Source organism: Gossypium arboreum, chromosome 8, assembly GCF_025698485.1.
Source record: "Gossypium arboreum isolate Shixiya-1 chromosome 8, ASM2569848v2, whole genome shotgun sequence".
NCBI lineage: Eukaryota > Viridiplantae > Streptophyta > Magnoliopsida > Malvales > Malvaceae > Gossypium > Gossypium arboreum.
The window spans coordinates 138553491-138579330 of record NC_069077.1 but is presented as its reverse complement, the minus strand read 5'-3'; the positions used below and the strand labels follow the sequence as shown (position 1 = coordinate 138579330).

The following is a 25840-nucleotide window of genomic DNA, read 5'->3' as shown; positions in this document are numbered from 1 at the left end:
CAAATGGATTTCTATCTATTTTAAAATATATACGTTAAATAATTGTTTTTCGTAATAATTAAATGTTGCATTAATTTTCATATGATTAATATTTGATATGAAAATTTTCAATTCCAAAATTAAGGTTCTCACCTATTTTTTCTAAAATTAAAATATTTTTATTATTTTGATACAAGGTAATTGTCACCCTAAGCCTACTTTTAGATATTTTTAACCTAACCTACTTGTAGGATTTTTAAAACAATAATCCCTAATTTCAAACTCTATTTGTACTAGCTCAAATTAAAAATTTAGACATTAATTACAAAATATAAACTAACAATAAAAAACTTAATTATACTCAAATTCAACTCCAGTACCAATCAAATCAAATTCAATTTTTTAAAGCTGACTTGATTATAAATTTCATTATTTATTTTATGAAAGATTGAGAAATTAATTACTTTATATTAAATTTGTCAAGAATTAATTATAATAATTTATTTAAATTAAAAATTAATCTAACTATTAATAAACATATGAATTTAAACTGATTAATTTTATCAATTGGTTACATATAATTTATCGAGCTGATAAATATTACTAAATTCTTAATATTCGTACAGATAAAATTTAACACTAAACTTTTCCATATAAATCCCTTTTCTGCTTTCAGGCCGACTTAAACCCAAATAACCCACACTTCTAAGCCCATCCACCGTTACATTTCCCGCTACAAAGTTTCCCCGTTGGGCAGTTAAACGCAATTTTCTCCTTAAGTTTAAATTTTAAAATTTAATTATTATATATATTTTTAGATTTCAAAATTTAGTTACATATATTAATAATATTAAAATTCTTTTAATTTTTAAAATGCTTGAATTCAGTGACGGAGCCAAGGTTTGGCCCTAAAATGAAAATTGTACATTTAAATATTTTATAATTTATAAATTTTAAATTAATAATGATAAAATTACACTTTATTTTTAAAAAATAAAAATTTAATTTAATTCTTTAAAATATAAATATAAAACTATTAAAATGGTAAAATTATATTTTTACTATTATAAAAATATACAATTTAATTTTAATTTCTTAAAAAGTATCTGAATTTATCACTGGTTGAACCTAAATTTTAAAATTTGAAATATGAGTAAACTAAATTTTAAAAATAAAAATAAAAATATTAAAATTTAAATTTTAAAGAGTACAGGATTTTTCACATATTTTAACCAAATCAATAATATCAATTAATAAGTTACCTAGTTAAAATTAAACCCCCTATTTTTTCGTAATCTCCGTTATCTTCTCTATAGAAAATGGAAAACCACAGCGAAGCTAGCACACTCAACAACAGGGAGAGAAAAACAAGGGAGAGAGAGCTCCTTGCCTTATAGTTAGCTACTCATCGGAACTTCACCTTTAGCTTCATCGGCGTTATTTCGTGGCGGCGAAATCAACGTTTCGGTTCTGTTTGATTCAGTTGTGGTCGGTTTCGTTTTGATTTTAGCTGCATTCGACGTTTCAGTTCATCGGAAGGCTTCGCTCTTTTGTTTTTGGTACTGTTTGGCTTTGATTTTCTCACTTTCTTACCTTATTCCTTCGTTTCGAATGTGTTTTTTCATTTTCTTTAAATGGCAGAAGTTTGATTCAGTTTCTTTTTCCCTCGTTGATTACAGTCGTTAACTGTGAAGAAGCTATTTGCAGCTATTTCTGGAGAAGAAACATATAAATAGATCGAAATGATGAACTGTATATGAAAGGAGAGAAAGAGAACAGGTGATAATGGACGATAGAGGAGGTTCCTTTGTAGCTGTTAGGAGGATTTCTCAAGGTCTCGAGCGAGAAAATTCATGCCATTCAACTTCTGGTGATGAAGCTCTGACTAATTTAAATCCGCTTTTTCTTTTTCTTTTTATTTTCCGTGTAAAAGAAATAATATTTTAAAGAGTCCTCTCTTTAGTCTCTTAAAGCTAGAAACGTCTTTCCTTTTACTTTTACTTTTACTTTTTTTCTTTTCCGGTGAGTAAATTGCGAATCTGCAATTTAAACTGCGAGGTATAGTCAGCTTTGAGTGTTTCCAAAAACAATCCCTAACTTAATGTGCGATGATGCTCAAATCTGTTTTGGTGAGTTTCCGTCATTTTTTTTTTTCTGATATTCTGTTTAGATGTTTCTTCTTTGGATTTTTTAAAATTTTAACTGAATTGTTGAATTTTTTTTGTGGTATTTCATGTGTATATTTGATAATTGCTTCATACTCTAAAGATTTTTTTTTTTTTTTTGGGGGGGGGGGGGCTTAGTTGCTTGGCTGACTGTTATCTTGTTGTTGCAAACCTTTTTGCGTGAAATAGAAAAATAGTAACTGTAGAGAAAGTGATCCGGTTGGTACCAAGTCAATTAGGTGTGCTTTTCCGTTCTCATTTGTCTTAGGTTGGCTATGGGGATTTGGATTATAAGAATAAATAAATAAAAGAAGTAATTGTGTGTTAAAACACATGTAACTGCAACATTGATGGATTTGTTAGATGTCTATCTAATAGTGAATTGAAATCATTTTCATATTTTTTTACCTTTCAAATATAACTCATTGAACTTCAACTAATTTATACATAACATATTAATTTCGTTCTCTCAATTTGTATAGTAAATGAAATCTAAATCCAAAATTTCGAGCAACTAGATTCTTCCTCTCTTATTGAAGCCATTCGTTAGTGCAGTTTAAGGTTGCAAGATTCATGCTTGATGAAGTTTTCATATATCAATTTTTATCTCTTTCCATCAGATTACATTACATGCTTATTTTGTTTATAGTTCAAAAGTTTAGTATATCAGTTTTTAGGACTCAATCTTTTTTCTTGCTTTAATAATTCTATGCCTGCTACTTACAATAAAGATTTTACAATTTCCTTGGTGGGGTGTAATTATCATTTTCTATTTTAATCTTGGTTGGAGTTTGTTGGCTGGTGTTTTCTCCTATTTTCCTTTTCCATTTATCTTATTTTTGCTTCTATTAGCTGCTGAAGAGAACCATCTTTTTGAAAATGAGGTTGTGCTTGGTACTGGTAATTTTGAAATTGTTAAAGCAGTTGAATGAAGAGATAGCAACTGCATTTTCATTATTAGAGTTATTTCTTTTTGTTACAGCTGAGGTTGTGGCAGGATCAGCAGCATGGTTGGGTAGAGGCCTTTCTTGTGTTTGTGCACAGAGAAGAGAGAGTGATGCTCGTCCATCATTTGATTTAACCCCTTCCGAGGTAGTATTTATTATCTGATCAGTAGGTTCTCTTGCTTACCTTCCCTGCAACTTGGTATGATATCTCCCAAGTTTACTGCTATCATCTGAACCCAACCTTTGTGTTTTAACTCTATTATTACTCAAATTGCTCTCCCATTAGTTGGCTCTTGGGATTGTTTTCCATCATTGTTGAAGTATTTAAAAATGGCACGCTCCTTTTTTGACTTTCAAGCTTCATGTTTTTTATTTTCTTGCAAAAATCCAAAATTTACTTGCATTTACTGGAACATTTAATCTTGGCATTTATGCTGTCAGGAAGAATGCTTGCAGAGGCTGCAGAACCGTATAGATATTGCCTATGATAGTTCAATCCCTGAGCATCAGGTATCAGTTTGTGATGATGCTATTTACACTTACGCCGCAATTCTAAATCTATAACTATCTCATTCATTATTGCTGCTTCTCTACAGGAAGCTTTAAGGGCCTTATGGAATGCTGTCTTCCCAGAAGAAGAGCTACACGGCTTAATATCCGAACAATGGAAGGAAATGGGGTGGCAAGGGAAAGATCCATCGACAGATTTTAGGTAATGTAGTTCCCTTTTATCTGTCCATATCTCTGTCAGTAAATGACTATCATATTGGTAAGTACATTTTAATTATTGGATGTATCTTGCAGGGGTGGCGGTTTTATATCATTGGAGAACCTGTTATTCTTTGCTAGGCACTTTCCGGTATGTACTTTTACTTATCTTGTGTTGCCTAACCCACAACGCCTTGTTTTTCGTAGTTCTCTTCAGTACTTTGCATGGTCATTGTGTTTGGTTTTCTTGGCGATTTTTGCAATATCAAAATTAAGCGTACTTGGAATTGTATTGCTATATACATGCAATGATTACAGGTATTTCAAATAGGTATGTATATCATGATTTCTGGAAAGTATTTCATGTACATTTTAAAATCTAGTTATGATCTTGCGTTGCTACTTCAATAAATTTTACTTTATCTTTTGGTCTTTGTTCATCCAGTGCTAAGGTGTTTTTGAACATCTCAATGCAGAAATCCTTCAAGGATCTCCTTTGGAAGCAGGAAGGTGACCGGTCAGCGTGGGAATATCCCTTTGCCGTGGCCGGTGTGAACATTACATTCATGCTTATTCAGATGCTTGATCTTGAAGCAGGTAATGTATCGTTGAAAATAAAAGTGATGTTCTCGAATTCTTGTTTTATTTTCTAAGCATCCATTAGGATTGGTATTTCATATTTTTAATTGATTAACACTGCATGCTTCACTTCTACAGTCAAACCAAGAACAATGGTAGGAGCAATTTTCTTGAAGTTCCTCTCAGGTAATGCCAGTTTATTCCGAGTTTTTGCACTTTCTATGTTTATAATGTTTTCGTGGAAGTTTATTTCTTTCCCAAGTCACTTAGGGCTAGTTTAGCAATGCTTCTAAGAAGCACTTTTGGGACAAAAAAAGGTTTTTGAGAAAAAAAAATTCCTAAACAAGACTCTTTTGAGAGAAAAAATGCTTTTTAAATGCCAAAAATTGGCTAAATGCAGAAGCAGAAATTTGAGCTTTTCTCAAAAGTGCTTCTTAGAAGCATTGCTAAACTAGCCCTTAGTCTCCAATCTAATTGTACTCCTTTTAAAGTAAGTTAGCTTTGGTTTTTTGCCTTTGAATAGAAAACGAATCAGCGTTTGACATTCTCTATTGTATCGCATTCAAGCTAATGGATCGTCAATGGCTTGCTATGCGTGCATCTTACATGGACTTCAATGTAAGTTTTCTTGAACCAGAAAATTCTTTTTGGACTAGGATGATATTAAAACAAAGGCAACCTCAAATATCTCTAGCTTGAATTATCCATCTATCTGTCTAAGACTGTTTTTTGTTTGGTTTTCACAGTGCCATAGACCTGCTCTCCTATAATCAAATCATTCTTTCTCTGGTATTTGGTTTTACAGACTGTGATGAAAGCCACGCGTTGCCAACTGGAAAGGGAGTTTTTACTGGAAGATATAACACGTCTGGAGGAACTGCCCTCGTACAGTCTTCTTACACTATAGTTGAAAGGTACTTCTTTAACTATACTTCTTTTGTGAATGGCAAGAGCTAGGATGCATGCTATGGATGAACATGTTGCCCTTCTCTGCCTTTAACCAAATGTCTTTTAAGCTAGATACATGTGCTTCATTTCAAACAAGTGGAATTGATGTTCCCTTCTGATTTCTTAGAATAAGAAAGGGTTTTCAATTTTTGGCTATAGTCTTAGGAAGAAAGCTGAGCATGCTTGTTTTAGCCTCGTGGATCTCGGTATCCACATCCGAAAGAAAATCAGTCCAGAGATCGATAAATTCTACTAATGGTCCTCTCTAATGTCTCTGTTTCAGTGTCTAGTTAACTAGGGATTAGATAGGATGTTTCAGTCTCACGTCGAAAAATAAATAACTAAAGAAGAGATTTTGGGTTATATAGGTGTAGGCATTGCATTCGTTATGCAAAAGGTGGGTAATTGGGAGTAACAAATTGAATTGTGGGTTTGGGTATTCGTGGATATCCGATTCGTTTTTTGCAAATAGACACCTCCAAGTATTTGAATTTGCATTACTTAATTGAATAACGGTTTCAGAATCCAAATCTGAAATCCAAATCCACATTAGAATTGTAGATTTGGAATCAGATATCTTACAGATTCAAGAATGAGATTGGTTTTAAATTTTTAAAAATTCATATTCGGATTTTTGTGAATTCAAATATTATCTCAAATAGATTATTAAACTCTTAAATTTGAACGTCGAATATTTAATTCAGATTCAAATTTGGATAATGATAAATGAGTTATGATTTTTAAGTAAATTTACGAATTTGAATAAATAAATAAAATACAAATATTACACCCACCGTCAGTCCTAGGGGAAGTGATGTAGTGATAATAGATATCAAAGTAAACATTGATTAAATCGTTGGTTCTAGATAAGTTGTCCCAATGAGGGTAGATAGGGTGGATACGACGAAACACAACATCAATGCTATTTAAAGGGCAGACAGGGTAGGTTACCATGATGTAGAAATCGTGAAATTAGATGAGAGAATTGTCAAATCAAGCACCCGAAAGAGTAGGGAAAAAGATGTTTCAATTCAGCATTGGAATAGGACGATAATGGTCTGGTCCCACACACTGACACTAGCCAGACAGATAGTACGAAATTGGCCTTACCAGTCATCCATATGATGAGACGAATAATCAATTCAACTCTTGGATCTCATACGTGCCAATTAGCTTAGATTTTATAATACACTACCACGAGTGCATAAAAATAAAAGTATCAAATTAAACATTAAATATCAAAATAATATACTTATTTTTTTTCTAATTTAATATTTTTTTTTTCTCAATTTAACATGAATTTAGCTTAAAATTTCAATGCACAATTTAGTAATTGAACATTAAAAACAACAGTAACCCTATAAATAATAACTACTATTGTAGTTTCAGCCAAGACCACTGGAATGGATGGGACAGAATTTGGCTTTGCCTAGCCTGCAGGGTGACAAAGCTATCTGGAAGAAAATCAAGACATTCGCCAAGAGCCATACGAAATTAGAGACTGTTATTTATAAAACACAAAAGTAAAAATTGAAAACAGTGTGTAAATGATAATTGGTTTAAATACTGATAAAAACTTTAGAAACCAGAAAATAATAAACTGAGCATCACTAGTTAGCATTTCTTTTTTGAGGGAGAGGGGTGGGGCAGTAAGATACTGCTAAGATCACAGTATAAAAACAGGGGGGAACTACAAGAAAAAAAACTGATATACATTCAAAACATACGAGTTCTTCAAGACACCCTTTGGCTACAGGAAACCAGATTATTTGAGTTCATTTCCTGCCCAAAATTTTAAAGAACCCAAAAATTCCAAAACCAAAAAGTAAATAGAAATTAAAATAAGATAAACCCATGGAAATAGTTAGTGGATTCTAGAGAAATCTACTTGCCACCTAAAGTAGGGAAATGACTGCGGTCTTCGATGGAAGGTGCTGCTGCCATACTACTTCTTGCATTACCTCCACCAAACCCTCTTGAGCTATGCCCACGACCTTGATCTTGACCTCGACCCCTTCCACGTCCACTTTGGTTGTAGTACCTCTTCCTTTCAACAGGCTTCAGAAATTCATTAATGCTCAAAGACTACAACCATTACCAAGTAAACAATAAGGATCAGTACATGCCATAAAGACATTTTTCGGAATTAAATTACAAAATCACTATAAAGAGAAAGGAGCACATTTGCAAGCTATAACTTATGGATAAAATTACAAAATAATCGTCCAAAGTTTGCCAACTGCCCAAGTCTATAAAATTAAAAAAGCACAAAGTGTGCTGCAGTCCAATGAACTTAAATATAGGCTCACATGAAACTCAAAAAACAGGAAAATTGTAACACGGTTTGTATAAAAGGATGTACGAATACCTTCTTAGCTCTCTCTTCTTTCTCATAAGCCTCTTTTCTCTTATCCTTATCAGAGCCCTGTAGGAGACAATTGAAGGCACATATGATTAATAGACAATACATATTTGCAAACTAATAAGTCGTCAATGATAGAACTCCCGAAGGAATCAAGGGGGCCTTACCAATTTGATGAAGATTTCATCATTACTTTTCTTATTTGAAAGCTGTTGCATTGACTCAAACTCCTTCGCATCTACTTTTCTTCCCTCGGTTTTCAGTGCCTGCAGAGCCTTTCTCTTCTCTTCCATCAGCTCTTCGTATTCCTCAAGAGTCATCACCTATTAGTATGACAATTAGAAAAGATAGCAGATATCTATATTAATCCGACTCTTCATGTTCATTAAGTATCCATGCTTTACATATATTAGAACATGAGTTTAGGGGTATGATTCTCCACATACATGGAAGCATTTGGAAAAAATCAAGCATACTCTTGTTGGACACATATTTGTATTGACACTCACCACAAGTTCAACAACATAGGTAGACATCAATGACAATCTAAAATGATAAATTATCAGGTGAATCAACCTTTTCCTCGGGTTCTTTTTCTTCAAGTTCATTTGTAAGGCTCTCCTTGTCAGCATCTCCTCCATCACCATCTCTTGCCAGCTTCTCATCACCTAAATTCTGCTTACCTTCATTGGCAACTTCTTCAGTCACCCTAAAAGGAGTATAATGATGAAAGAAGAACAAAACTAAGTAATGATTTTGTTTAATTTTACAATACTATTGAAGGTTGGAATCATTGACACTTTAAACACTAAAAATAGCTCACTGAGCAAGTTCATCAGTTTGAGTTCCCCAATTCCCACGACCAAAGCCTTCGCGTTTGAGCTCATTTCTAGAGACAAGAACCACAAATGAAAAGCATGAGTTCCAAGATCTGGATAGACTAATATGCAGGATATGTCAATATAAAGTTAAACAAGACTTCATTTACCCGCGTCCAGTCCCACTACGGCGTTCATACACCCTGCGAGGTCCCTCCCCATCTCCAGTTTCCCTATTACTGAAACCACCACGGCGACCACCACCACGATAAGGTCGAGGACCACCGTAGCCACCACGCCTTTCAGAGGGCCTTCTACTCTCACCATCTTCGGGTGCACCTTGACTGAGTTCAGCAGTGTTGCTGAATGAATTCTCATCATTGGCAAAATCACGTCTGTATCCACCACCGCCACCACGCCCACCACGGCCTCCACCACAAGTACCTTCACTCTTCGCCTCCCTCACTTAAAAAAAAAAATCAAATGCACATAAACTATAATCCCAAAAAGCAATAGGAATCACAACACATTCACCATGTCTCAAATCTTATATAATACAAATTATTAACCTATAATAATAATGCAAAATTCTTCAAATATTATGATGGAATGAATACATGAATTGCTATATACTATATTCATACGAGTTATGTTTCTTGTGTAAACTATCATAGAAATAACCAATCAAATTCTATTCTCTACACCATAAATGAAACCCAAATATATTAAAATAAATCCATTGAAACCCATTAAAAAGGGTAACTTTAATATTACACAACAAATTAAACTAAAGACCCAAAAGATTCAATTTTTGCATATAAAATTATGGAAATCCTTCTGCTACAACATTGAAGCAATAAAGCTGGAATGGTAACTTCCTTTTTTAGGGGAAGCTTACCAGCCTGAGCAGGAGCGAGAGGCTTGGAGGGAAGCTTAGCCTGCGGCTTCGTCTGAGATTGAGCCTGCCCTTTCTTAGGGACGCCGGAGGGGGCGGTGGCAGCGGCCTTTTTCTGAGCGGCGATCAGCAATGAGAGCTCCCCAGTATCATCATCACCCAATAAATCAAACGGGTTGGAGCTCGACATTTTTCTTCAATAAAAAAACACCCAAACTAATCCCTCCAAGCCCTTTCTCTTAAAGATAGAATATTTCCATAGTTTAGTATTTTAATAACATGCAAAATCAAACAAATGTTGGGATGAATAGATCTGCGAGATAGAAAATATAATGAAGAGAGAAAAACCCTATATTAGCCGCGAGAGGAGAGAAATTTTAACTGTAATCAATTCTATTTTATAGTGGTTTGGTATGAATTATGATACTTTAAAACTGACTTTATTGATCATTTTATATATAAACGTATAGGATTTTTAACTTTTTTCTCACTCAACTATAAAGAATTTTAAAATCATTGTACAATTAATTGTCTTCATTTTTTAATCCAATCCTATTAGCTCTTTCATGATATGTTTGGTATAAAGCTAAAAATTATCTATAATCTCTCCTTAACCTTTAAATAGAAAGATATTACGCTTCAGTGTAATTTAATCTGCATTTATGTTAATTTAAAATTAATATAATAATAAATTTAGTCTTTAATATTTATAGGTTATGTTAATTTAATCATTATTTTAAATAATTAACTTCTAATATTTACTCGAAAAATTTATAATTTTTTACATCAGATTTTGTATCATCTCTTTTGTTTCTCTATTTTCATTCCTATTATTTTTATTTCCATTTCTTCTCACTCAAACTTTCTCTCCTACATGAAATCTCCTTTTAATTCATCGGAGGTCATAAATTTAGTTTTCTTTTTTGATTTTTTATTTCGAGTTGAAAATTTAATTTTAATTCAGTGGTTATTTTAAGGCATGGCTTGTTTACGTTCAAGCCTGTTTCATTATCAACATTATCACCGTCATCGTCCTCCACATCATTATCATCATCACTGTCATCTCAAACAAGGAGCAGTGGTTCATTAGGAGGGCTTAACCATGGTGATTAACGCACTCTTCATATTCCATTTAATTTTGTTGATGCTCTCATCGCACGTAGCAATATTGTCACAATATATAATATTATTTTATATATTTTTTGAGGTAAACATGATATTACATTTTGTACTTTTTCATAATATATAATAAGTTAATTGTATTTTTATTTAATTATGTGTTTAAGGATCAATTAACAGAATTTGTAAATAAAAATTAAATTTATTAAATTATTTAAAATTAGAATCAAATTGATAAAATATATAAATATTAAAAATTAAATATGTTATTATACCAGTTAAAAAAATCACATTATTTTTGTCAGCCATTTCACTAAGAGTAACCAAAACAAAAACATTAATGACAAAATTGAAAATTTTTATAGTTTGATAATTAAAATAAAAACACGTTAATAATTGAGGGACTAATTCTCTAGTTTACCCTATAATTGAACAAGAAAATTTGCCAAACCTGACTCAATATGCCTGGCCCAATTAGCACCGAACTTGGACAAAAATTTTTGTACCTCAAACTGGCCCAACCCAAAATTAATTAATAAAAAATATTTTTAAATATTTTATTACTTTTTTAATAGTAAAATGGATTTATGGGACAGGTCAGTCTACGAATTTGGAAGATCCTTTGAAGTTTATACGATATATTCCTGCCTCTAGGAGTTAAATGCTTCAAGACTAATGAAAAATCTCGAGCAATGCATACATGCATACATATATATCTATATCTCTAAGTAATATATATGAAGGGTAGATTTAAGGAAATGAATTAGGGGATGGAAAACCAATGTATGCCAACAAAATTTTACAAGCTTTGCGATGTCAAAACTATTATTTTACACATCAATGCACAAGGAATAGCAATGTGGTACATTGATACGGTGTTGGACTCTTACTTCCAGAAAATAAATTCAACTCCTACTCACCTCATCTTTACTCCGATGGAAGCATGTATATATATTGTTGGATCAAAATCCAGGCAAAACTGAGAGATCTACCACACCTTTTGGAAGGTCTGCAATTTTCTTAAGCAAACACAACCTGTTCTTTCTAATTCTTTCATCCTCCTGCACATAAACATGACGTATCAGTAAAACATCATTTTAAACTGAAACAGATAGGGGGGTCAAGCATGCTCTTGCCCGACTAGAATATGATCCAATCTTAGTCATGAGATCACAGGCTTGCACGTCGTTTTATTTAATGTTATATTAACCAACTTGAGCTTAAAAGCTATGCTACTCCAACTCACCATTTTTCTTTAAAGTAAACATGTCCGACACCCATGTCTGACACATTCTTATTTCTGATACTCACAGCTGAGTGCAAATAATATAGCATAAAAGTGCTCAAAGCAAGTTATTTTTAAAGCAAAATGTCTGATCTCAGAACTTGAATCTAACTCAATTTAAAACTTCACCTTGAATTGGTGGTGTGAGTAATACTAAGGCAAAATTAACCACGAAAGCTTTCTTTGAAATACCATCAAATAACTTAAAATAACCAAACATGCCAAGGCATCCCAAACAAAATTGTCAAAGTACATTCTAAAGAAAAGCATGGTGGTTGAAATAATTTAAAGCAGTATTTTCTCCTTTAGCCTTAACAAACTATGTATTATAAATAATATGAGTAAGATGTGAAGACAAACATACCACCATCACAAAAACTTGATTAAAAAAATCTTCCAAAGGTTGTACTAGCTCTGAGGATACTTCAATGAAGTCATCAACCTCGATACCTGCATTATCAGAAAAAGTTAGATATCCGGGTTAGTTGGGAAAGATGTTATTCGATCAACTTAAATCAGAGTGCCATTTTTTATACAAATGACGACTACTTGCAGGCTGCCAATAGACTGATGAAAATACCAGGGTGAATTTTGTTCTCAACAGACAAGAAAGTGTCCCATAATGCTCTCTCTTCATTTGTTTCAAATGCAGTAGCATCCACCTAATGAACACGATTAAACAGCATTAGATTCCAGAACTTGCAAGCGACACATCTCTATGAATCAATCAAAGATTTGTGATAACTTCTTGTATCTTGATGACCTAAACAAACTAGAAATCTTACCAAGAGGGAGAGAACAGCAATTTTCAGGTTTCAGTCAAGATCTTAATACAGAGTTTCACTATCAAATTGGGGTAAAAACTAACATGCACATTAATTTGATCTAAAGCTCAAATGAAAGCTATTTGGTATTTCTTTGGTGTACCCAAGGGAGTAACAGTACCTCAATATCCGCATCCACTTCCTTTCCACGGACAATTCTAGTTGGACGAGAATAAGCTTCTACAACCTTGGGGAAAAGATCTCCTTTCGACAAGGCTTCCAACTGCATTCATTTATTTTAATATGCTATCATATAATATTTGAGGATACTGGAAATGAGTGAGAAATGAAAATCAAAAGGGAGGGGGAGGGGGGCCTTTCCATCTTTTATCAACACGCCATGAAAAAACTCAAAAGAACATCGGGCAGCTCCCTAGTAAGGAAAAAGAAACAAAACACGCAAACGCAGAGGAAGGGCAGCTCAGGGTACAAGACTCCAGCATAAAATGAAAACATAATACATTCCAACTAGACAATATCAGTCACTGCAGAAATGCATTTAATTCAGGAACACCTTAATCTATCTCCTACGCAGAGAGCAAACCTTTTTATTTATTATCAAAAACAAGTAAATTCAAGCCATACACAAATAAAGTGTGAATAGCCTGCAAAGCCATTAAAAATGTCTTCATAATTCAGACAATCCCTTTTTAGTATTAAAATGAACATTATTTTGGGTATTCTTCAGTCATTTAATATACAAAGATAGCTTCCTATTATGGCCCCGTGTTAGTGTCAGTTATGAATTGAGGGGCATCAATAAGTCTCATTTCGAACAAAACTATCATGGGTATAGCTGGTCATTGTTGAGAGACATAATAAACGAATACGTCAAGTAAATTGAAACCAGATTCACTTACTTTCCGTGCCGTTTTAGCAGCTAGACAAGGCAAGTTAGCACGCTCTGCAAGGGCGGAACGAACCACTTCTGGACTTATTCCCTTATCAACCTGTAAAAAGAATACAGCCTATCCACATAAAGTTCTCTACTGGCATGATAGTTGGCAAAACCTACACTAACTTTACTTTTGTTTCATTCTTAAATTGGAGGTTTTCCGGTTCAGATGTAATTAACAATAATATATATTTGATTGGAAGTAATAAATCCAAAAATCATTTTATTTTATTCTATTTTATTTTGACAAAAGCTCAAAACATATTTAAGCACAGAATAAGCAACATCCCAAGGTTGAAATAAACTGGCTAACTAAGCATCATCCCTACTTTTGCATTCACAGTATCATTAAAAGCATTTAACCAAACAAAAATATTTTCAAGAAATCTGTAACACAAAAAATTTATGCACACCAGATATTGCTCTAGTCTTCGTGTAACAAACTGATATACCTGAAACACGAAAGGAAAAAGGATTAAGTTCCACATCATAAATTGATGTTCATGACTAACATCACATGATGCATTTAGAGATGTACAATCACATAAGTGGAATTGGCAATCACTACAGAGGAAGTAATCATGACATTGTATTCTGACAGAAAAAGAACTTGCTTCTTACATCCTCTATTGTGGTTGCATCAACTTTAATGGGCTGGACATCAGCAGCAAGTTCCAGAGCATGTTTCAAATTCATATTTTTATCCTTTTCCACCAGTATCTGGACCTGCACTTAAAAAAGTTTAATATTATAACAGCAAATATATTATGGCCTTAAAAGAGTTTTATGTGCTTAACAGATCAAATACTTACTAGGCCATAAGAGATTCTTCTTAGGCCAAATGGATCGCTAGTAGAGCTAGGCTGACAACCAGCAGCAAATAAGCCAACAAGGCTATCAATTCTGGGGGAAAAAACATCTAATCGACTTAGAAGCAGAATTCTACTCCATATAAACGAGTAAGCAGAAAGAACAGAAATAGTTTCATATGAACTCGTATATAAGATAAAGAACTTGGACTGTCACTTATCAGTATCGATGGAGGGGATTTGGGGGGTTGGGGGCTTTTTAATTATCAAGGACACATGTTATGTAAGATCCAGACATATTGCAGATCTTCATCATATCCCTACGCTATTTAGAGATTGTTTAATCTGTTAAAGATATTATGGCATTTTAGGCAGTAGGGGTAAGATGCAGCAATTTAAGCTCCTATTCATTTTCATGAAATTTAGAAAGACGAAATTTAAAAATCTAGGAACTTTAATATTTATGAATCAAAGGCTACACTTTCTTTAATAGCCATTTCCTTTGAGCAAGTTTCAAAAGCCTAGTGCTAAGACTCTTAGTCATAAGAGCAGCCACTTCATGAACACTAGTTGCTCAAGTTTCATTAATTTGTTTTAGCTTCTTCAGACCTTCAAAAGCTTCCATGGCAAAAGAAAGGAGTGCGGTAAGGACAGTAATTAGGTTTTAGTTTTACTCAAAAAATAAACAAATACTATATAGACATAGAGAGGTTTTGCTTTATATATTTTCTTTTGCCATCATTCAACCCTTCATAAAGCGGCTAGCAAAATTCAGAAGTTTAAGCTTAAAGTCATTAATTAATCCGACCTTTGACCATTGATATTTACAAAAGAGAAATTGTAATGTCGAGGCATATTGCATTCGTTAACTTCAATTAGCTATATTTCTAATATGCATGCAGAGCAAGCAATGAGACTAAGAAAGGGGTAACAAACACATGGATGAAAATTTACCGGTCAGCTATTGCAAGAATTATTCCCACATCACTTTTGGGGAGCAAATCTCCAGAAAACCTAGGAAGTGTTATCTCAAACAAGGCCTCAGCAATCTAGTACAACAAAAGTATCAAAAATGTCAGATGCTTGGTAAATTCACTACAGGTAAAGAGCACATAGAAGTCGAGCAGTATGAAATATTTCATACAAGCATAGAAAGAGATGGGAAGAAACAACCTGCTCTGAATAGCCATCTCTAAGAGCATAATGACGGGCCATTATGCCAGAGAGTGAAGTAAATTCTGTGACAACAGCAGTAGCAAGATCTGACATTGCAAGTGATGCAGCCTCCTTAATAATCAGAAGCATATCTTCTTCAACTCCAAAGCCCATGGTTAGCTTGCAAACCATGCTTTCAACTCGTGTCATCTTGTCCAGAATTGTTCCTAACTTCTCCTATCATTTCATATCATCAAATTATAAAGGTTATTGTACTTTTAACCTTTCTGTACAGCCTAGTCCCAATCTAATCCTAAGAGAGAGAAAGACCAACAGACAGCTAAGGGTTAACATCATTTGTCACTTCCATATCATTTTATTCTTTGATATCAATGTTCAGTTGTTCACCCATAAAAATTATATACTAAGTACTAACTTCATCCAACCTTTACCTTTTAATGTTAAAAAAGGTAAAATTGACATTCTGAGTTCAAATTTGATGAAGAAACTCTAGACATCACCAAAAAATTCTAGCAACAAGTAATCTATGTTTCACAATATACATACAAAACATTTAAAAAAAAAAAAACTTACATGAAAAAGAATCCCCTTCAGCTGAGTACGGAAATCCTTAAATCTTTTATTTGTATCCAGCTCATAGAAAAATTTGGCATCTTCATATCGAGCTCTGTAAAAATAAATGAAAATTTTACTCCCTGTTTAGATTTTATTGAGGATCAACAAAGATGTAAAGAAAATTTTGCTAACAAAAAGCCTAGCTCCAGGTGATAAGACAGCAACCAAGATGGCAATTGATCAGGCATCTTGGGTTAAAACATCCATTCTATGCAAAAATTCTAATTATGAACACTTAATGGAAGAACATAAACAAGGATCTATGTTTAATTCTATTCACTTCACTGTGAACAATAAGTAACAAATAAGTTAAAACCTGAGAACAGCTTCATTTCCTTTTCTCACCACCATCTCATTGATTGCTCCATTTGCTACCTATATAAACCACAATGTTAACTGATGAAACCATCAAAAGCAAACTGACAACTTTTCTCAAAAAGCAATTTTTACCGCAATGAAGTAGGGCAACAGCTTTCCATTACCATCAGTAATGGGAAAATACTTTTGGTGCTTCTGCATAACCTGCATTTGTTGGTGCATAGCATTAGTACATAAATATCATGCTACTGCTAAGATAATTCGTCAGATAGAATACCTAAGCATGCAATAAGATCAGTCAGTTAACTTAAGGAGCCTGAAAAGACATACAATCTCATATGGGGAAAAAAAGTCACGTATAAATTTAGCCCACAAAACAGTCACGCGGGATTTCTCATCAGCTTACCATAGTTAAAAGATCATCGGGAAGCTCTAAGAAAGACTCTTTAAACTTTCCAAGCACAGGAACAGGTGCTTCAACAAGATTAACAACCTGGTAAATTAATATACTGTAAGAACAAGTCTCTTTGCAAGAGAATTCAACAAAGAGAGCAACAATTGATATCTGCAAGAATTACCTCATTGAATAAGCTTTCCTGAAAAGCAATATTTCCGTTGACACTTTTTGCTAATAAATGTGAGCGCTCCAAAATTGTTTTCTTTCTATCCTGTCAATAGACATTCAGTACAGCTTTAAAGTCCAAGAAGAAAGAAAACAGAAGTTTATAGAATCAAAATCCTGATAAATAGAATATTTGTCAGTACCTCAATATCAATACCAATTCCAGCATTCTTCATTATACTACAATAAGATTCTGCACTTTCTACCTGTGGAAAGCATTTCAAAGCTGAAATGAACATACGCTTAATAAAAGAAGTGGCACAAGCACTACATGATGTTTCATAATGTCCAACGTAGTAGAGCAACTCCAATAAGTTTTCCAGAAGCACTATAAAATAAAATGTTAGGTTCCATCTGCTTAACTCTGTCCACTTAATGATCGTGAAACGATAGTGAGACAAAATCAATTAGATCAAATAATCATTTGGAAAGGAGATTGATTGTTCATTATTTCATCATAATGCTTACAGATACCACAACAGAAAAATAATCTTTCAGTACATATAAAAACCAGATTAAGCTGGTGGAAACAAGTTGCCGTATATACCATGACAGTAGCTGTTGCAGTATTACGAAGACCATAAGATAAGTTTCCACTACATATCAAAAATGAAAATGGTAAGCAGAAAGTAACATCTGACCGTTAGTAAAGAGGAGAAGTTACATTAGCAATATATAATTACAACTGAATTACCTCAAAATCCCAGCAAATGTAAATGGAACCACTGCATCTCCATGGAGGGACATAATCCAACGAATAGGTCTGCTGAACATGACCTATTTTAAGAAAGCAAAAAAGAAAGGAAAAATAGTATGCTCTTTAAGATGTCTAAACTGGAAAGAATAACATATTATCCTCAGATTATGTTTCAAACAATTATGCAAACACGAAAACAGAGAACAAACAAGCCTTGAATAGAATATGCATTGCTAATGCTCACATAGACGAGAATGAAGGAGAAAAAAGGAATAATAGAAGTACCTGTGAGTTCCAGCGCATCGACTTTGGGAAAGTTATTTTAGCAAGCATTCCGGGCAATTCTTCAGATAAAACCTAACGTACACAAAAGATGCTTACAAAGATAAACAAATCAAAATGCCATAGATGCCCTGGTAAGAATGAGGCAGTTCAAAAGAGAAATGAAATAACAAAGAAAAGAAAGGGACCATCATGGTGAGAAAAACTCAATGATTTAGAAAGCAAAAGAGAGATCAGAACTCAAACCTCCAAAGCAAATCGAGCGGATTCTTTTACACAGGCATAAACATACTCTGTCTTCCCTGAAAAGCATTTATTATAAAAATAAAGCAACAAATCCATAAGTAACCATGATCTTTTTCACTGACAACGGGAACAAACTCATGCTAAAATAAAGATTACGTTTAGATGCAACCTAACCAGTTTCCATTAAATTGGAAGATGATCAGGTTTTTGCAGAAAACAGAATTTTTTCCTTTTTGCAGATAAAGCAAATGCAATGATACCATCTAAACATGAAAAGATATTGCATGGAGCTGTTCTAAAGATATCCTATAATAATTTGTTCCACTAATGTAAGGGCAAGGAATGTTATAAAGTACATAATCTACCAGAAAGGTAAATAATTTCTCTTGATTAATATAGTAACAGCAAGACAATTATTTATACCAAGTAGGTACAATTCATTGCTCTGAATTTGAGAAATTTATACCAGTGGGAATGTAAGATGGATTTTTGTGTTTGACCAAAAAAAAAAGTATCACTTCTTTTTCAACATGACATGAAACTTAGGAGATCATAATAAATGTTGGTGAAGAAATACACAATGCCTGTTGTTTTCCTTCCTATTTGATGTTTTTATCATGATTGTAAGTTGTAACGCAACATATTAAGTAATTTTATCAAGAAAATAGATGAAGCACAGAATACCGAGACTCAAGCCTTATGCAGGAATCAAAATTGACTCACCATCCGCCTTTCTGAACAAAGAATCTAGTGGAACAGCATATCTGCGGCAAAAACCCTCAGCAGCCTGCAGTAAACAACAAATTTCATATAGGTAGAAACCAAAATAAAAAGAAAAAATGCAAAACTCCAAGGGAACTGCCAGAATCTTCACTACTGAAGTTATACAGCCCAACAACCAAAATCACCAGACACAACATCATACTTCCTTCTTCTCAGAAGAAAAATATATAGCAAAGCATAATAAGAGGCGACCAAAACCTTTGTAGGATTTCCCTGAGGGTCAAAGGCTTTCAAAGCGGGAGGTCCCCGAACCTCAAGCTCATTCTCTGCTTGCTTTGGACAAAGACTTTCAACAGATATCTGAAACGACAAAACAAGGCTTGGTTATCTAACATATAAAGAATTTAAGCATCTACCTGGTGCACATGCTCATAGAGGAACTTCCACTAAATAAATAAAAGACATAACAATAAAAATTAATATATTAGCAATCTGAAATGCATCACAATAAACATTTAACAATTCTGACAAATGCATCCCTATAATACACTTTAGGTATGTCCACACGGGATGCCCTGTTATACATCATGATGGGTTACTTGGACCAGCTAACATAAGAGATTCTTAGACATCAAATAATATATTGACAATGATGTTACACATTATGATAAACTTACAAGTGCAATCAGCTTTATATACACTCTTTCAAGTCTACATGTATAACCCCAGTTCATCACATCACAATTCAAAGTTTAACACGCTCAACTTCTTAACAGCAGCATCCCCAAAACAGACAGCATTTAAATAGACATGCAAATAAGAACTGCTGTAGACTACAAAATCACGCAAAATACAAAGTTGTACCACTAGTCTGCGAGGAGTGCCAAAAGCCTGAATGCCACCATGGTTCAATCTATGTTTTTCAAGTAGCTGCAACACTAAATCTTTAAGCTGCAATGACCAGAACCATATGTTCAGTCAACAACAAATATTAAATTAAGCAAGCGTCCATCCAGAATTTTACAATTAAAAAGCCAAAGAAAGAAATGAGAAAAGCAAAATATGCCAAATGCCTTTCCCATTGGTAAGGATGCATATAAAACAGCCGGTAAAATATAAATCAAATACACAACATGTCAGAAAGAGAAAGATGAATGCTCCATAAAAAATCAATCATACTTGCTGGCTTGCATTAACTACATCATGAGGTGGCATCTCTTCAGTCCCAATTTCAAGAACAAACAATCTTGGATCATGGTGCACCTGTGAAACATAATTAAGATAAACAAAAGATATTAATGAAGGTGAAAAAACAGTAGAAATTGTGTTTTGAATTTAAAGATACGGTTATCAAACACTCAAGAAAATGAGAACCTTAAAAGAAACTATAGAAATAGCATTTAACAGAACTTTCAATGTGGAAAAACTAGAGCTGGATAAATAGAAACATTTCCAAGTTTCAACCAGAAAGGAACAAAAGAAAAGGTTTGGACTTGGGGAAAAAACAACAACAATGGTGGAGGTAATCTAGAGCATTTTTTGTCCACAGATGCAGAATAGGAAAATGTCAAGAAGATAACACATTTATGCTGGAAAAATAGATATAAAAAAAAAAAATTGGAGGGAAATTTTATAAAAGCATCAACTGGCATATGTGTCTTAGTTATGTGTTCATTTATAGAAGACATCTTTACATTAAGTTAAGAGCAATGTAACATAGATTGCTTCCATTTAGCTATGTTCAGTTAAACATAGAATGCCTCCAGCCTCTATTCTTCCAGCTTTATAAGAAGAGGGAACAAGGAGGCATCACCAATCCACTTGTATGAAGTACCCCATCACTAGCATTCCATGCACCAATGCACTGGGGCGGTCTGGCTTATTGCAATACAAAACTATACATCATCATTTCAAAAAGGACATGTAACAGAAGACTGAAGCCAAAACTAAAAGTCTACGACAATGGTGTACCCCAAAGTTGAGCTACAACAGCACTATAAGTAGGCTGTTTGTGCAAGGATAACTTTCCAAAATCTTATAATTGGCATGTATCTAGGATCCATATAACTACATAAAAATTGAAAGAGCAAAAACAAAGAAATAAGACATTAGTTACAAGTAATCTCCCAATAGTCTAAGAAGTGCTATGACAAGGGGGGGGGGGGGGGGAAGTATTTAGACTAACCTTTTTGACTGCTGCCTCCAGAACCTCTTTAGGACATACATGGTCAACAGATTCAGAGACAACACCCAAAGGATGTCCAAGAGATTCTCGTGTCTTTAACCAGAGTAGAGCACATTGACGGGCTAAACTATAAACCAACAATGACAAGCACCATGAGAGATGCAGCACTAGAACAATGAAAAACAACTAAAAGAACAGAGCAATTTCTTTTGTTCAAGGAGAGGACTAATCATCTATCAATCATGCAGTCCATGCCTCGAGACTAGAATTAAAGGGAAAAACAATTAAATAAACAGAGCAATTTCTTTTGTTCAAGGGGGGGTCAATATCTATCAATCATGAAGTCCGTGCATCTTATAAATTTTTCTGTTGTAGACATAGTTACAATGTAGAAATAGTATGTCTATCCAAAGGTTTCATATACTGGCTCTACATATACAGGATAGGAAGTATGCTTAACATATTGGGCCTTCTGTATCTCATCAGTTTCCAATATGAATAAAATGATATAATGGCAGAAAAGTATCATACCTGCGCATGCGACCAAAATAACGAGCACGCTCTGTTACTCCAACAAAGCCTCTAGAGTCCAAGATATTAAAAGCATGAGATGTCTTCAGAAGCTGGTCATACCTAGCATGTTGTTGAGAAAATGTTAACTTGAAAGGAAAATAAATAAGGAAAAAATCAGGACTATAAAAAAGGTTGAAACAGTAGTAAACATACGCAGGAATTGGCAATCCTGAAGCAAGTAAGGAACGAGCTTCTTCCTCAAAAAAATCAAAATGCTTTTGAATATGGTCAACACTGGCATGTTCCAAATAATAAGCACTCATCTCCTTCCTGAAAGTACAATTCAATAAAACAATCATTTGCATTTTACATTAACAGTAACAGAAAAGCATTTCCAACCATTAGGCTGCAGATACTGATGAAGTCAACAGGAATAATAAATTAAAGAAGATAATCTAAGTCTGGGTTTCTTTGGAGAATCAATGTGTATCAAGCTATGGACCTTCAACACAACTCTCTGACCTAAAAGAATTCTGAAAAGAAGGCAAAAAAAATTTACTCATTTTCCATGAAAAGTTCACCATATGTGATCCCATCAGCATACTGAATTTTCTTAAAATGATCGACACCCTGCAAATTGTAACTGAAGTAACTTTAGGCACACTAAAAGAATAAAATAAAGCAGAAGAGAAGAAAGATGAACAATGTTATGAAATTCACCTGAAGTAACATAAGTATACGCTCAAGGCCATATGTGATTTCAACAGATATTGGTGACAATTGAAGACTTCCAGCCTGAGAGAGAGAGAGAGGAACAAGCTCATAGTCTGAGTAGTCGCGACTTTCAGAAAGAAAAACAGGACACATGTAGATATCAAAGAACAAACCTGCTGGAAATAGGTGAACTGAGTGATCTCCATACCATCCATCCAGATCTCCCAGCCCAAACCCCATGCACCCAGTACCTATAAGAATGTGAGGACAATAACACCAATTTGATGCTTAAAAAATCATAGTTTTGAAGTGCTCAAAGTTAGAAGGCAGCTGGTTCTAACTGATTACATGAAACTATGCAGATTGGAAAACATACATACACATAAAAGAAAGCCACCATGAAAATAATCATATTACCGGGCTCTCCCAATTGTCCTCAACAAACCGTATATCATGCTCACTAATGTCAATACCTGATACATACAAAGAAACATTAAAAAGCCAGAAATTCTTATCACTAACACCAAGGTATATTAAAAAAAAACATGATATAAAATTACTAAAAGAGACTCTAAGAAAATCAAAGAAAAAGCTAAAAGTTCTTATATTCTTCAAGCTTACATTGTTAACAAGCATTGATCTATATTGTTTTCATGTTCTTCATTTTTATCTCTTCCTTAGCTTATCTTCAACTTTGCTAACACTCTTCTACTAGAAGATTTATTTTGTTTGCAAACATATCTTAAAATGGGATTGTGTGATCTTGAAAGAATCATACTTAAGAATATGGGTAGAATTCTTAAGGGGATTAAAGGTTTCTATCTAAGCATAAAAGATAGAGACTGTAAGGTTATACCTTAACCACAAAGGTAATTTCTCGTTGGTGAATTTGGGAAACACCTTGGAAAAGAAGTGCCAAGAAAACAGGACGTAGGTGCTGACTTAAAGGACCAAACCTTTATGTATCGAATGTTTGATTCTCTATCCCTTAACCGTCATTTTTTTTACTAATCATTTTTTATTCTTGTCATTTCTGTTTATTTAGTTCATTGATTTGTAAAATTTCTATAGAACCAATTCAGCCCCAACTCTCTTGGTTCAATCCATATTTGGGCTAACACAATCCTTAGGCTGCATAAGAATGAAGCTATGATACAAACCATAGCAAGTTCCACAAAAATAAATCGAATGAATAAGATTAGCACAAATGAGAGCAATGGCAGCATTAGAGAATTATGGCAACTTACAAGTAGAAACAAGCATCTAAATAGCAAAGTTCACCACTGTATATCAAGAATGGAAGAAAAGGAGGTGAACTAAATACCTAACGCTGAAAGGCTACGAATAAAGAGGTCTTGAGAATTTCCAGGATCAGGCTTTAGTATAACCTGAAACAGTCAAGGAAAAAGGTGTGAAAAGATAAAGGAAACTACAAAATGACTGCAAAGAAACAGCTTAACAAATCATTAAAATATCATAAACCCAACCCATTCAATAATCCGCACAAACCTGAAATTGAGTGTGGCGTTGGAGCCTATTAGGATTTTCCCCATAACGACTATCATCTGGACGGATGCTAGGTTCCGCATACCTTCAATAGAGAACTCCAAATTCTCCATTAGTAACGGGACATTAAAAGTTCAATGATGCATGAGATGCCATTCAGTATCTGAACAAGAAATTAACTATAGATGTTCTCTTTCAATAAAATAAAATAAAAGTCCAATTAACCCTAAATCCTAAGTCCTGAACCCAAAACTTGAAGAAAACATAACTGAAAATGGATGGACGAAAGTCCATGCAACACTGGCCAATAACTTGCAACAAAAACATCAAAGCCTTCCCCATTCTATTTAAGACAGACATGAGACATGTAAAACACACCCAAATGGAAAAAATTTAATCATGAAAATCAGACTCAAAAATACAAAGGGTTAAAATGCATAAGTAATTTATTTAAGTTCAAGAAACTTGCAACCATAAGCATACTTACGCAACATTCCATGGTTCTGGACCAAGAACTCTCAAGTATGTCAAAGGATTCATGGTCCCGGCTCCAACCTACTCATTAGATACAAAACCTTAATGAATACTGACCGTCAATTAACAATAATTCAAACATCCGACGAAATAAAAGGAAGAAAAAAGTGGAAGAATATAATGATAAGGACAATTGTGCTAAATGAGCTTGCAAATGAAAAGAACTTAAAAAATCCGCCACAAATACACTTTCAAGCAAGTAAGAAGAAAACGATAAAACAATCACACCAATGAAATTAGGACATTACTGTTACATTACCTCGGTGTTGCTGCATTGCATTATAGCACATCCAACCGACGCCCAATATTCCTATCAAATTAGCAACAATTATACATAGTTTCCGTCGCTAAATACTTTAATTAATTAATAATTAGTTAATTAATAGAGTGAAAACAGTCATCAATATAATGTAAGTAGTAGTTATGAGACCTGGAGTCTTTGAATAGCTTGTTGAAATGTCAGAACAGAAGCTTTCTTCGGCTTATCGCTGGCATCTGTCGAGGACTGTTGCTGAACTGAAGAAGTGTGAACTGCGGAGGTGGCGGATGTTCGGCGGAAGTAGCGGCGGTTCAAAGGAGGCGGAGGCACGGTGAGGATGGCATTGGGCTTGGCGAGACGGAGGAGAGAGAAGTAAGGAGCGTTGGGCTTAAGAAAGGAAATGACTAAGGGGAAAGCAAGGATAGCCATTGCTGCTGGAGCAGTTTGTTTGAGGCTTGGATTAAGCCTTTTAGCTTATCCAAACAAATATATGTATTAGTTTCTGTGTTTGATTGAATGAAATGGGAATTGGATGAATAATTAGGAGAAATTGGTGTGGTTAATGATGGTGCGAGGTTAACACAGAAACATAAAACCCTACAGTTACTAGATAAAGGATAAAGAAGATAAGGAGATTTTTCTTTTACATTTTTATGTCACTGCAAATAATCATATTTGAAAACAAATATTAAAAATTATTTATTTATTATGGCAATAATCTTTTGCCAGAAAAATTAAATTTTAAAAATTTATTATTATGGTAATCATCTATTTGCCAGGGAGTTATTTATTAGCTTAAATTAATATAAAAATATAAAAAATTTAACTCTTAGTAAATTTATTTTATGAAACTTCCCATCATATATAATCTTTATTTAATTATTTAATAATATTTTAATATTTTTTATGTTATTGATACATAATTTTAGTAATTTTTTACCTAAACTCTTAACAGTTCGAGGTTTAATGTTCAAGTTCATGATTTGAGACTCGAGGTTTGGAATTCATGAATCTAAGTTTAAAGCTAAAGTTCAAGATTCAAAGATTTTGGTTCGGAGATTAAAGTAAAAAATTAATAAAATTGTGTGGAAAAATTTACAATAATAAAGACCAATCA

General features: G+C 33.7%; 3 protein-coding genes across 14 annotated transcripts; 1 reads left to right on the top strand and 2 right to left on the bottom strand.

The window, feature by feature from the left end:
- The first annotated feature begins 1209 nt into the window (after window positions 1-1209).
- On the top strand, window positions 1210-6863 carry LOC108460476 (uncharacterized). 9 transcript variants are annotated; one of them, XM_017759979.2, is made up of 11 exons: window positions 1210-1538; window positions 1687-1849; window positions 3127-3236; window positions 3533-3601; window positions 3688-3803; window positions 3896-3950; window positions 4276-4396; window positions 4517-4564; window positions 4946-4996; window positions 5184-5292; window positions 6710-6863. In XM_017759979.2, the coding sequence occupies exons 2-11, from the start codon at window positions 1765-1767 to the stop codon at window positions 6822-6824; spliced, it is 879 nt and encodes a 292-aa protein (XP_017615468.1). In that variant the 5' UTR covers window positions 1210-1538; window positions 1687-1764; the 3' UTR covers window positions 6825-6863. The 9 variants fall into 9 exon arrangements, with proteins under 9 accessions (XP_017615468.1, XP_052887609.1, XP_017615467.1 ...); XM_017759978.2 differs by having other exon boundaries at window positions 1214-1538; window positions 1659-1849; XM_053031648.1 differs by lacking the exon at window positions 6710-6863 and adding an exon at window positions 5695-5919 and having other exon boundaries at window positions 1214-1538; window positions 1659-1849.
- A 154-nt stretch (window positions 6864-7017) lies between these two features.
- On the bottom strand, window positions 7018-9908 carry LOC108460475 (RGG repeats nuclear RNA binding protein A-like). Its single transcript, XM_017759977.2, has 7 exons — window positions 9405-9908; window positions 8677-8971; window positions 8512-8577; window positions 8265-8397; window positions 7856-8011; window positions 7695-7751; window positions 7018-7411 (listed from the first exon to the last, which is right to left on the bottom strand). The coding sequence occupies exons 1-7, from the start codon at window positions 9589-9591 to the stop codon at window positions 7211-7213; spliced, it is 1095 nt and encodes a 364-aa protein (XP_017615466.1). The 5' UTR covers window positions 9592-9908; the 3' UTR covers window positions 7018-7210.
- Window positions 9909-11269: 1361 nt separating this feature from the next.
- LOC108460550 (glycine--tRNA ligase, chloroplastic/mitochondrial 2) lies at window positions 11270-25394 on the bottom strand. Of its 4 annotated transcripts, none has more exons than XM_053031818.1 (36): window positions 24895-25394; window positions 24724-24774; window positions 24418-24485; window positions 23934-24015; window positions 23749-23812; window positions 22842-22897; window positions 22598-22675; window positions 22431-22505; window positions 22270-22340; window positions 21924-22040; window positions 21729-21830; window positions 21198-21324; window positions 20192-20275; window positions 19877-19963; window positions 19271-19372; window positions 19013-19076; window positions 18290-18345; window positions 18047-18118; window positions 17759-17841; window positions 17612-17660; window positions 17208-17270; window positions 17021-17110; window positions 16849-16935; window positions 16575-16646; window positions 16441-16499; window positions 16083-16176; window positions 15507-15725; window positions 15288-15382; window positions 14337-14427; window positions 14146-14250; window positions 13938-13976; window positions 13490-13597; window positions 12751-12852; window positions 12386-12467; window positions 12170-12255; window positions 11270-11581 (listed from the first exon to the last, which is right to left on the bottom strand). In XM_053031818.1, exons 1-36 carry the CDS (start codon window positions 25150-25152, stop codon window positions 11483-11485), a joined length of 3237 nt encoding a protein of 1078 aa, XP_052887778.1. In that variant the 5' UTR covers window positions 25153-25394; the 3' UTR covers window positions 11270-11482. The 4 variants fall into 4 exon arrangements, with proteins under 4 accessions (XP_052887778.1, XP_017615564.1, XP_052887779.1 ...); XM_017760075.2 differs by having other exon boundaries at window positions 13490-13579; XM_053031819.1 differs by lacking the exons at window positions 11270-11581; window positions 12170-12255; window positions 12386-12467; window positions 12751-12852 and adding an exon at window positions 12861-13002.
- Window positions 25395-25840: the final 446 nt, after the last annotated feature.

Excerpts from the sequence above, each read along its gene's own strand:
- LOC108460475 (XM_017759977.2), bottom strand. The coding sequence starts at position 9,591 with ATGTCGAGCTCCAACCCGTTTGATTTATTGGGTGATGATGATACTGGG. Across the intron at positions 8,398-8,511 it reads CAAACTGATGAACTTGCTCA|GGTGACTGAAGAAGTTGCCA; the intron begins GTGAGCTATTTT and ends TACTCCTTTTAG. Across the intron at positions 8,012-8,264 it reads AAAAAGAACCCGAGGAAAAG|GTGATGACTCTTGAGGAATA; the intron begins GTTGATTCACCT and ends TCATACTAATAG.
- LOC108460550 (XM_053031818.1), bottom strand. The coding sequence starts at position 25,152 with ATGGCTATCCTTGCTTTCCCCTTAGTCATTTCCTTTCTTAAGCCCAAC. Across the intron at positions 19,077-19,270 it reads CTCAGGGAAATCCTACAAAG|GCTGCTGAGGGTTTTTGCCG; the intron begins GTTTTGGTCGCC and ends TGTTTACTGCAG. Across the intron at positions 16,647-16,848 it reads CCGATGATCTTTTAACTATG|GTTATGCAGAAGCACCAAAA; the intron begins GTAAGCTGATGA and ends CAACAAATGCAG.
- LOC108460476 (XM_017759979.2), top strand. The coding sequence starts at position 1,765 with ATGGACGATAGAGGAGGTTCCTTTGTAGCTGTTAGGAGGATTTCTCAA. Across the intron at positions 3,602-3,687 it reads GTTCAATCCCTGAGCATCAG|GAAGCTTTAAGGGCCTTATG; the intron begins GTATCAGTTTGT and ends GCTTCTCTACAG. Across the intron at positions 4,997-5,183 it reads CATCTTACATGGACTTCAAT|ACTGTGATGAAAGCCACGCG; the intron begins GTAAGTTTTCTT and ends TTGGTTTTACAG.